At 36.1% G+C, this 12,640-nt stretch overlaps 1 protein-coding gene across 1 annotated transcript in view; it reads right to left on the bottom strand.

Annotated features, from left to right (window-relative positions):
• The window catches only part of ZSWIM5 (zinc finger SWIM-type containing 5), a 207,047-nt gene that overhangs the window by 11,269 nt on the left and 183,138 nt on the right, over positions 1 to 12,640 (bottom strand). The window contains exons 9-11 of the mRNA XM_073902680.1: positions 11,088 to 11,348; positions 10,740 to 10,875; positions 9,582 to 9,739 (exon numbers count right to left, since the gene is read on the bottom strand). Coding sequence (XP_073758781.1) covers positions 9,582 to 9,739; positions 10,740 to 10,875; positions 11,088 to 11,348 — 555 coding nt within the window. The remainder of the gene's footprint in view (positions 1 to 9,581; positions 9,740 to 10,739; positions 10,876 to 11,087; positions 11,349 to 12,640) is intronic.

The raw sequence follows: 12,640 nt of genomic DNA, 5'->3' as shown, positions 1-12,640 counted from the left end.
ATTCTTCGACATCAGTACATAAAGAGCTTCTTTTCTTTTAAATGGCTGCATAGTATTCCATTTATGGATGTACAGATTCACAACTCTTTAATCAAAACCCTTGGGATTTGAATGTGTTTTGGAATTCAGAATTTTTTTTACAGAAAGATAATTTATGCATACATTATACATAATCTTTGCAGTGGGCTTGGGGCAAGATCCCATAACTAAACACACTGTGAATGAATAAATATTCACACTAGTTGGGAAGAAGAGACAAATCAGTATTGTTATTTAACAATACAGCTGTAAACTGAGAAATGAAATGGTGTGATATAGACCATAAATACTTGGTACTCTTTATTTCTAAGAAAACATTCAATAAAACCTAAAACCAAACTATGTCTACATACACATGTAATAAATATTTGCTATATTTGATTTCTTGAGGATCTTGGACAAAAGGTTTCATCAAGTTTGCTACTATTGTCACCAAAGATTAGAATTAGATATTTAATGATGGGCCAGGAATGGGATTCTTTAATGATAAAGCAACGCTACAATAGATGACTTTTAAAAATGTGTAGTTCTAGGGTAACTCTAAGTATCTCATTAATATGGTTTTCTAGATAAGCAGTCTCTTCAAATACGTAAGCAGCCATAATCTCTTCACTGATAAATGCATATTATTCAAGGCCAAGTACATTTCCCTTATATTACCTATGGAGATTTTTTCCCATCTGTTATATCTCACCATGGTCATCACTACTAGTCTCATGCTTACTTGGGTTAACACCATTTTAGCAGCTTTTCTATCTTGCAAGGAATGTACAATAGGTATATACTTTATTCAGAATTTTTTGGTATCAGATTGCTCTACCTCAGTGCTTCTACAACCTTGGTGAACATAAAAGTCATCTTGAGAATTTGTTTAAATATAGATTCTTGGGCTACACCCACAGAGATTCTGATTCAGTGAGTCTGGGAATTTGCATTTCTAACAAGCTTCCAGGTGATATTGATGCTGCTTGTCCACTGACCACACTTTGAGGAGCAAGGTTCTGACTTATCCAGACTTCTAATCAATAAAATTTTAGTGTAAGTAATAAAACTATGTATCTTCTCATTAGTGACACAAAATCCTTCAAAGTCTTTATCTACAAGTTTACTTTCAAACATTATTGTAAGCCAAAGTCTCTGCCAAATATTTATCAATCATTCCAAATACCAGCAACTGTGTAAATGGCATCATTAAGGTAGGCCTGATCAAGCTTCTGCAATAACTTCTTTAGGAAGTCTTGGAAGTTAACTGCCGCCAAGTAGAGTATGAAAATTAAAAAAAAAAATTATATTTGCTCTTCATTGGGAGTAAAATTTCTTAGTCATAAGAAGTTCAGGAGGGGTATGTGTGGAATGGTGGTGGTCCACGAACAGTATAACTATATGGTTGTCTTCATTCCAGCTTGTGTGCAATGAGTTCCTATCATTGGTACAGATTACTGAGTCAGTTAGAAAATATCTCTTTGATTACTTATGCTTTTTTCTTTACAGACTAACAAATAAATTGTGAACAACTTTTGAAACATCTTAGATGTTGGCTTTTTCTAACTTTAACTGTCTGCTGCACTGACACATTCCAGAACTTTCAACCTGTGCTTAGAGTCCCTTAAAACCTCTTGCTCATTAATCATTGTTAGTTTTTTTAAAAAAGAATACAGGCCAGAACAGAGTTGTTACAGCACTTTATACATGTTTGGTACTAAGGTTTTCATTAAAAATTATCTTAACCAGTTTCTCAATATAATTTTTGTCTATCTACTTCATGATAAGTAGAAGCTTCTTTATCATAGATATTCAGATATTTTATACCATGATGCTTCTTAAATTTCTGCAGCCAATTCTGGTATTTTACACTCACTTTAAATATGTTCAGTCCTCATGACATATTCTAGCTTTTTTCATGACCAAAAACCAGTCAGGGGCATAGTCATACTGCTTCATTGTTGAATCTATGCAATCATGGTCATTTCAACATCTTCATTTTTTGTCCTCTGAAAAATATTCTGTTCTTCATTAGTTCTGGTCATTGTTGTCCTGGTAAAACTTCAACACTCTATTTTTTTCAAGTCATATGTTGTGTTAATTCCCACACCCTATTCTTTAGTAAGATGCCTCACTGACATAACTGATTGAGCTTCTACACTAACTCTATTTTCTGTGCTACTGAAAATGATAGATACTTCCATTTCTTCTTATTCTTATCTTCAATTTTCTGGACACTTTTACAGGACAATTAAACAGACAAAATGACAACAACACAAACAAATAAGGCAACACATTACCAGTGAACAGCAAAGATGGGTATGTGACTAAGAGTGCTGAGGATCAACTAATGCCTAATGTCAGTGGAGGTCAGCCTTTGCCGTGAAACTTAAAACAGTTTGGATTTTCAAAGCTGTTCAGATTTTGGAATTCCATGTAAGAGATTTTGGACATAATATATTTAATCAGTCTCCTATTGATGAATACTTAGAATGTTTCAAATATTTTACAATTACAAACAATGTTGGACTGAATAAACAAACATCATTTCACATTTGGATACAAATATATTTGTAAGATAAAATCCTGGAAATGAAATTGCTGGGTCAAAGGATATGTGCACTGTAATTTTCATAGATATGCCAAATTGCCCTCCACAAAGGATTACCAACCTATGCTCCCACTACACACCTTTGCAAACACAATGTTTTATCAAAATGTTTTCTTTTATTTTGAAATAATTTCAAACTTACAGAAATATTTCAAGAATAGTACAGAGAGGTCTTTTCTTACCCCTGAAGCATTCAAAAGTAAGTATGTGACTTGATACCCCATCACTCCTGAATACTGTTGCCTACACTTTTGGCAAACAAGGAAACTCTTCCACACATCCACAATATTACCATCAAAATGAGGAAATTAATATTGATATATTAATACCATCTACCACAGATCCTATTCAGGTTTCACCAAATGTTCCAATAACGTACTTTATAGCAAACAGATTTTACACAAGATCATATGTTGTATTTAATTTGCCCTATCTCTTTAGTCTTTGTCATTTTGGAAAAATTCCTCAGTCTTCCCTTGACGTTTATGACCTTGACACTCTGCAGATTAAACTAGTTATTTTGTAAGTATGCCCTTCAATCTGGGTATGCCTGATGTTTCCTGAATTCTTATAGCTTCCTAACTGGTGTTACATAATTTTGACTTGACCCATTACTGATGGTCTTAACTGTGATCATTTGATTAACGTGACATCTGCCAAGTTTCCCTATTGTAAAGTCACACATTATCCTTTTGTGACTGACAAGTATTTTGTGGAAAGATACTTTGAGATAATGTAAATATCCTTCATCAAATGTTCATCCACTAGTTTTAGTGTCCATTGATGTTTCTAGGCTGAACTAAGTATTACATGGTTGCCAAATGGTATATAGTCTCTCTCATTTTTTCTCCCAAATGGTATATTCTCATTTCATCATTCTTTCCACAATCATTAGTTGGCATTCCACTCTTTTCATTTATTTGCTCAAACCAGTATAGAACTCATGGATACCTATTTTATTCAATGCATTATAATCAGTTGCCATCATTACTTAACTATACATTTATTTATAGCTTTATTGAGGTATAACTGACATACAATAATCAGCACATATTTTAAAATGTAAAATTTGATAAATTCTGAACATATGTATACCCCCGAAACTATCACAATCAAGATAATGAACATATACATCACCCCCAAAGTTTCGTTGTGACCCTTGGTGATCCTGTCTTCCCTTCCAACATAGCTTGCCCCCAGCTCCCATTCCCAGGAGACTGCTGATCTTCTTTCTGTCACTATAGTGGGCATTTTCCAGAATTTTATATAAATGGAATAAAACAATACGCAGTTTTTCCTTTGGTCTGGCTTCTTTCACCTGGCAATAATTACTTTGAGATTCATCCATGTTGTAGTGTGTATCAACAGTTCATTCCTTTTCATTACTGAGTAGTGTTGCACTGTATGGTGATATCACAGTTTGTTTATCTGTTCACCTATGGATGGATATTTGGATTGTTTCCAGTTGTAGTTATTAAAAACAAAGCTGCTATGAACATTCATGTTGAAGAATTTGTCAGATATATACTTTCCTTTCTTTTGGGTAATACCTAGGAGTGCAATGGATGTATCGTAAGTGTCCATTTAACTTTTTAATAATTATAAAATGGTTTCTCAAAGTGGTCTTGCCACTTATGTTCTTGCATGTAGTATATGAAAGCTCCACTTGCTCCTTGACAGTCCTTGCTATAGTTTTTTTTTTTAATTTAGCCATTTTCTTTTGTGATTCTATTGCATTACCCTAAGAATTAACAATATTGAACATTTCTTCATGTGCTTATTTTCCATCAGAATAGCTCTTTGGTGGAGTGTCTCTTCATATCTTTGCTCACTTAAAAAATGTGTTGTTCATTTTCTTATATTGAGTTTTGAGAATTCTTTACATATTCTGGATACAAGTCCTTTATGAGATATGTGATTTACAAATATTTCTCCCAGTCTGTGGCTTGTCTTTTCATCCAATAGACACTTCATAAAGCAAAAGTTCTTAATTTTGTAAGTCCAATTTATCCATTTTTTCTTTTGTGGATTGTACTTTTAATGTTGTATCTCCAAAATCTTGGCTTAACAAAAAATGAAAATGATTTTTCCAATGTTTTCTTCCAAAAGTTTTATAGTTTTAGCTTTTACATCTAGATCCTTGATCCATCATAAGATAATTTTTGTATATGTTGTAACATTTGTTGAAAAGACCATCCTTTTTCTCAATGGAATTGGCTTTGCCCTTTATTGAAACAAACTGACCTAATATATATGAGTCTGCTTTGGGACTATTCTTTTTCATTGATTTGTCTAAACACCAATAATCCTATTTTGAATACTACAGCCTTATAATAAGTCTTGAAATCAAGTAGTGTTAGTCTTAGTACTTTTATTTTTCTTTTGCAAAGTTATTTTTGGCTACTCTAGGTCCTCTGCATTTTCATACAAATTTTACAATCAGATAATCAATATCTATCCCAAAGGCTGTTGGGATTTTGATTGGAATTGCATTGAATCTATACATCAATTTGTAGTAAATCAACATTTAATAATATTGAGTCTTCTAATCCATAATTGCAGTATGTCTTTCCATTTATTCAGGTCTTCTTTCATTTCTCTCAGCAGTGTTTTATGATTTTCATTGTATAGGTTTTGAACGTCTTTTGTCAAGTTTATTTTCAAGTATTTCATATTTTCTTTATATTATTATAATAGTAATTTTTAAAATTTCAATTTCTGATTGTTCATTGCTGGTATATTGATTTCTATATATTGATCTTGTATCCTGCAACCTTGCTAAACTCATTTTTAATTCTAATAGCTTCTTGTAGATTTCATAGCATTTTTCTACATAGATGCGCACGTCATTTGAGAATACAGTTTTACTTCTTCCCTTTTTTTAAAGATTTTATTTTTAAGAAATCTCTACACCCGATGTGGGGCTTGAACCCACAACCCTGAGATCAAGAATAGCATGCTCCACCAACTGAACCAGCGAGACACCCCTACTTCTTCCTTTCTAATCTGGATATCTTTTATTATTACTTTTTATTGTCTTATTGTACTGGATAGAACCACCAGTTTAATGTTGAATGAAGAGCTGAAGGCAAACATCTTTGCCTTGTTCCTGATGTTAGGAGGAAAGGATTCAATCTTTTACCATTAAGTATGAGTAGATGTATCTTAGATATCCTTTATCATGTTGAAGGGGTTTCTTTCCTTTCCTAGTTTAAGTTTTTAATGTTCTTATTAGGAATTAGATTTTATTAAATGCTTTTTCTGTATTATTAAAATGATGAATAACCCATGGGTTTTCTTTTTTACTCTATTAGTATGGTGATTGATTTTTTTTTTTAAAAGATTTTGTTTATTTGACAGAGAGAGATAGCGAGAGAGGGAACGCAAGCAGGGGGAGTGGGAGAGGGAGAAGCAGGCTTCCCGCTGAGCAGGGAGCCCGATGCGGGGCTCACTCCCAGGACCCTGGGATCATGACCTGAGCCGAAGGCAGACACTTAACCGACTGAGCCACCCAGGCGCCCCTGGTGATTGATTTTTGAATGTTAAACTAATCTTAAATTCCTGGGATAAATCCTTTGTCATGATGTTTTATCTTTTTAAAATATATTATTGGATCCAATCTGTTAACACTTTTATTAAGAATTTTTGCACCTGTGCTCATAAGGATATTTAGTCTGTAGTTTTCTTATGATTTTTGACTGGTTTTGGTATCAAGAGTAATGCTGGCTTCATAGACTGAGCTGGGAAGTAGTTTCTCCTCTTCAATTTTCTGAAAGAGTTTGCATAGAATTGTTATGTTTTGGGGGTGCCTGAGTGGCTCAGTCAGTTAAGTGTATGCCTTCAGCTCAGGTCATGATCCTAGGCAGAAAGCCTGCTTCTCCCTCTGCCTGCTGCTCCCCCTGCTGCTTGTGCTCTCTCTGTCAAATAAAGTCTTAAAAAAAAAAAAGAATTGTTATGTTTTCCTTAAATATTTGGTAGAAATTACCAGTGAAGCCATCTAGGCCTGGATTTGTTTTGTAGAAAGGTTTTTAACTATAAATTCAATTTTTTTGATGTTCATTTCTATTTATTATTTTTATTGTGATAAAATATACATAACATAAAATTCACCATTCTAACCATTTAAAGATTTAAGGCTACAATTCAATGACATTAAGTCCATTCACAATGTTGTGCAACTATGGCCACTATACATTTCCAGAACTTTTCATCATCCCAAATAGAAACTTTATACTCATTAAATAATAACTAGCTTCCCCAGGCTCTGTATTCTACTTTGTCTCTATGAATTTCTCCTCTATTTTGCTTTCTGCCTCTTTGAATTTAATATTAACTGTGGCCACTTTACTCAAGTGATGTCTGCCAGGTTGCTCTATAGTAGACTTGCACTTTTTTCCTTTATGATTGATAAGTGCTTTGTGGAGAGATACTTTGAGACTACATAAATATTTCCTTCTTAATAAAATGTTTGCCCACTAGTTTAGTATCCCCTAATGTTTCCTTGCTGTGGCAAGTCTAGGTACTTCAATTAAGCAGAATCATAAATATTTCTCCTTTTATGTGTGTTTTATTTCACTTAGCATGTTTTTAAGTCTCATCCATGTTGTAGCATGTATCAGGATTTTCATTCCTTTTTATTGCTAAATTAATATTCCATTGAATGCATAGATCACATTTTGTTTATCTGTTCATCTGTTGATAGACACATTTCCAACTTTTTGCTACTGTGAATAATGCTGCTATGAACACTGATGTACAAGTATCTGAGTCCAAGTTTTTAATTCTTTTGGGTATATACCTAGCTCATCTTTATTTATTCTTGAATGAGCTTTGGTAGTTTCTATCTTTCAAGGAATTAGTCTACTTCATTTATGTTGTTTAATTTATTGACATAAAATTGTTCACAATATTCCTTTATTATCATTTTTATGTCTTTAGAATTTGTTGTGATGTCACCTTTCTCATTCTGGGGATTGGTGGGATTTTTGTCTTCTCTCTTTTTTTTCTTAATCAGTCTGGACAGAGATTTCAATTTTATTTTTCTTTCAAACAGTGTTTGGTTTCATTGATTTAAATCTACTGTTTTTCTACATTCTATTTATTGCCTTATGCTCTGATCTTTATTATTTCATCTGCTTACTTTGAATTTCATTTGATCTTCTTTTTCTGGTTTCTGGTTAAGGTGGAAGCTGAGATCACTGAGTTGAAACCTTTCTTCTTTTCAGATACAGGCATTTAGTGCTAAAAATTTCCTCCTAAGTAAAGCTTTAGCTGTATTCCCAAAAACTTTGATATGCTTTTCTTTCATTTTCCTTCAGTTTCAGCATTTTCTAATCTTGCGTTTCTTCCCTTTGTCCAGTGAGTTATATGGAAGTGTGTGGTTTAATGCCCCCAAATTTGGTGGATCTTCCAGATACCTTTTTATTGTTGATTTCTAATTCAACTGAGGTTGTCTGAAAAAATTTATTTCACCTTTGTTTTTGAAAGATATCTTCAATGATATAGAATTCGAGGTTGACAGTTTTTTACAAGTACTTTAATGAATTTTCTCCACTTTTTTCTGGTTTATACCATTTCTAGTGAGAAACCTCTCATATTTAATCTTTTGTTTTTTTGTACATAATACGTCTTTTTTCTCTAGTTACTTTTAAGTATGATTGTCTCTCTCTCTCTCTTTTTTTTTTAAGATTTTATTTATTTATTTGACAAAGAGAGACACAGTGAGAGAGGGAACACAAGCAGGGGAATGGGAAAGGGAGAAGAAGGCTTCCCGCGGAGCAGGGAGCCTGATGTGGGGCTCGATCCCAGAACCCTGGGATCATGACCTGAGCCAAAGGCAGATGCTTAACAACTGAGCCACGCAGGTGCCCCTAAGATTTTCTCCTTTAATACTGGTTTTAAACAATTTGATTATGATGTGCCTTAGTATAGTTTTCTTCGTGTTTCTAGTGCTTGAGGTTAACTGAACATCCTGGATCTGTAGTCATCCTATCTGCTTAGAATCTGATATTCCATGCCATGCCACTGCCACCCCTACCCCCACATGGATGCCTATTATCAAATTTATTGATTTTTGCCTGTAAGATTGGTGAAAAATGTTATCTCAGGGTAATTTTAATTTGTATTTCTCAAGGGAGTCCAGGTATTTAATTGTTCAAAAGTTACTTGTATCTTCTTTTCTTTGAACTGTCTGATCATATCCTTTGTTCAACTATTGTGTTGGTGTATTGATCATTTTCATATTGATTTATCTGTATCTTTTACATTTTCCATAATGAGCATGTATTTTTTGGGCAATAAGATACAACATACAGTTATTTTTAATAAAAAAAGTCTTAAAATATCCATAGTTTCCTGGTATCAGAAAAATAGTCACAACTCATGCAACCTAGTATTTCATTATAGCTTCTCAGGGGCTTATTTTCATTTCTTTTTGTGGTGAAACCCACCTAGCTAATAGGGAGGTATATGTGCTTGAAAACGTGAGAGTCCCTCTGGGCTACCTATTTTCTGACAAGGAGCCCTGGAAATATCACAAACTTTCATATCTATAAAGCAATTTATAGCTCTTAGTCATGACTTCACTGGATCTTCCAATGGCCCTGGAGAGGCTGATAGGATCACTGACAATGAATCCCATTTTATAGATTTTGAACCCGAGGCCTGCAAAGATGAAGTGACTATATCATATGGAAGGTTAGATTTAGAAGTTATCTTAAAGATGATTTCATTCTATGTACTCGGCATCCCACAATTAGTAACAAAGGCAAAACTCTGGCTTGGGCCTGGGTGCTCATTCTAAAGACAGCAATCAAAGTGAGGATCCCTATTACTCTAAGTAGTCAAGAATAGCCTTTCTTCTTTAGAAGATTGCAGACCAAGCCCTTGGAAGGCCATGACTGGGCCACCATAGTGGGGGTGCTGGAGCCTAAGGTCTATCTATGCTCACCTTTGGCAGCAGTCAGCATGGTGGAGGCCAGTTCACATTGCTGTGATTCCAAGTGTCCAAGCGTGAACCAGCGAGGATAACGGCTGGGCACCACAGACACCATATGGTGAGGGTGAGAACTGTCGCCTGTAGAAGCTGAGTTTTCTAGAACAGGTAACCTAAAAGACCCAGGGAGAGTCATCAGCCACCATCCAGACCCTTGACATTCTGAGCTACCTTAGAGAAGTTTGTTCTTTGCTGGGAAGGAACTGGGCAGGAAAGGGTTAACTAAGAGCTTTAAAGGTTGTTTATCTGTTTGTTTTTTTTAATGTAGGCTCCATGCCCAGGATGGAGTCCCATGCAGGGCTAGAACTCATGACCTTGAGATCAAGAGCTGCACACCTAACTGACTGAGCCACCCAGGCACCCTGAGCCTTAAAGGTTTTAAAACCTAGAATACTATACTGTATGTGAGGTGAGTGCCTGGGCACTTGTAGAACTCAAGCTGAATACTTCTTACGGCAAATAGATTTGAAAGGCAGTTCAAAAGCCCTAAAATTACTTTTTAAAGTATAAGAAACATATGCCAAGGAATCCTTAGCAGTCCTTTTCTGGTTGAAGTGAAGAGCTTTCTCAGCCTTCTGATCTAACTAAAATTCTTCTATATGGTCTGCTGCATCCTAGAGGTCCACCTGCCTAATCCAAGGATCCTATTCTAGTTTGAAAATGAGATGACCATAGCTCACTGTTCTCAAGTCCTGGTATAGAAAGACTTATTTTTATTTCTTCCAGACACATCTGGTGACCTATGCCTGGGAACCATGACTCATTTGAGCTACAGAAGGGCTCAAACCCATTCTCAGGCTGCCTAATGGGCCCCAGAACAAAGATACTCAGGTCTTGGGTGCTCCATTTCTATTAAAAACTTAGGGGCTTCCTCAGGTGACCCACCAAGAGTACAACCAGGGAGCCAAATGGGTCACCAGCAAGGCATTCCATATAGGAATCCTAAATAATATGAATATGCCTGAGCTATTTTAGGTAGGCTTGGTCCAATATTTTTAGGTCTAATAGAATAGACAAAGAGGGAAGGAGAAGAAAGTGAGATAAACAAAGAAAAAGAGCAGTGAAAATTTCTGCTTTGATGGAGGCAACGGGGCTGGGAAAAGGGCTACCCACCTCATAGCACGTAAGGCTAATTTATAGGATAGGTCTGGATCATGAGGCAGCAGAGCTGAGAACAAATACTTGGCAAAGGTATGCATAGGAACACTCTCTCGGTGAATGACTTCTCCTAGACCACTGAAGGGGCCTCCTGCAGGAAGAAGATAGGACAGCCAGTTATTTATCCACATGCTTCTATTTGCCAACCTGGACTTGAGCTGTAGGATCCTGCACATGTTTGCTAGCCATGGGAACTTGAACTATACTTGAATGTAAAAAATGACGTTATACAGTGCTCTGTTAGAGAGGGGAACCCAGAGTTACAGGCCTAAGGCACTGTGACAAAAGCCCTTCTCTACTTACCTTCCAGTAGTAAGATGCATTGTTTCTGCAGTGTTTGCACTAGCTCATCGTCCAGCTGTAGCTCTTGAAGTCGACTCAGGAGCTGCTCCTCATTACGGCACACCTTGTCCTGTGCATAGAGGCCTTCAGGCATCACCCTCTGTTGACCCATCCCCATCAGAGCAACTTCCAGGGCCAATGACAGGTAGGACTCATGGCTGTTTGGGCAGCCTGTAGCCACAGGTACATGCTGGTACACAGGGGGTCTGCTTTCATTCATATCTGAGGGCAAGAGGGGACCAGATTCTTTAGGTCAGCTCTGTGGATTCTTCTGCTCCTCTCTCCCTCCCACTTTGGAATACAGTTAGGTCAGCAGATATCATAGGGAAGCTGTCAGAACCCCAGAGCAGTAAGGAAAATATACTGAAAAAAGATTACGCAGCCACAAAAATTCCCAACTCCTTCCCAATATGTGAACTGGCTAGACCAGTTGGGGAAGAAGTAGAACTTATATTAATCTTTTGCTAACACATTATGTAATACCATTATTATCTGGTTTTGTGTCTGTCTCTTTCACTCGACTGTGAGCACCCAAAAGGGAAGAGACTTTATCTTATTGCCCTCTGCATCTCCAGGGCCTGGTATATGAAAGGAGCTAAGTGTACGTCATTGATGAATAAATTCCAAGTGCAATCTCAGGTTTTCAAGATGTAAGTGTCACTGTGCAGATGAAACAGACCAAAGATGATGATTTCTTTTCAGCAGATTAAAGATAAGGGCAGCTCTAGCTTGGATTGGGGCCACCCATTGTATCTCTACCCAGAGAAATCCAAATCCATCCAGTTAAACTATTACTTTGTAACACTTGCAACTTCTTTGTTATTATTACCTTATATGTTCCACCTCTGGGTTCAAAGTTTCAGAAAAAGAGTACAGGTTTAAAGTCTTACAGGGGTTAGAGTCTTGGTTTCTTTTCTTTCCCCTTCACTCATCTGATTAAATATTTATGGGAAACTGTTAAATGAGAGGTACTGCACTAAGTGCTGGGGTCACAAAGATAAGTAAGTCATAATTTCTGCTTTCAAACAACCGAAGTCTAGTAAGATAATCATTGTAAACAAACTGTAATGCAGTGGGCTAAATACTATACTAGATATATGCATACAATACAGTGATGGCATAAAATTCTGTCTCTAGTCATTGCTACATTGAGACTGCTAAGTTTCTTCCCTTCTAGTTCTCATTGGTAAAACTGGAATATGACCGTCATGAGGAAGAAAGTTCAAAGGAAACATGAGAATATTATGCAGTTGCAAGGGTTACACACACTTTTCTTGTTAGAAGTTCTTTTCCACTTCCAGACTGCTCTAAGACTTGGCCTCTGCCTCTTGAAATCCCTATTGCTCTTCTTACTCACTTTGGATTACACTCTTTAGGCATTCATGGTATGGAAGTGAGAGGAGCAAAGGAAGGCTGGAAAGGTAAAATGGGAGAATAGGATGGGGCCAGTCCACAGGGTGGGTAAGGAAGGTGGGAAAGAGATGAAGGAAACCTCTCAGGGCACGTTCAGCTTG

Source organism: Callorhinus ursinus, unplaced genomic scaffold (genome assembly GCF_003265705.2).
Source record: "Callorhinus ursinus isolate GAN/ISIS: 27379988/994484 unplaced genomic scaffold, GSC_fseal_2.0 scaffold18, whole genome shotgun sequence".
Lineage (NCBI taxonomy): Eukaryota > Metazoa > Chordata > Mammalia > Carnivora > Otariidae > Callorhinus > Callorhinus ursinus.
The sequence above is the reverse complement of the archived record's forward strand: the minus strand, read 5'-3'. Positions and strand labels throughout refer to the sequence as shown.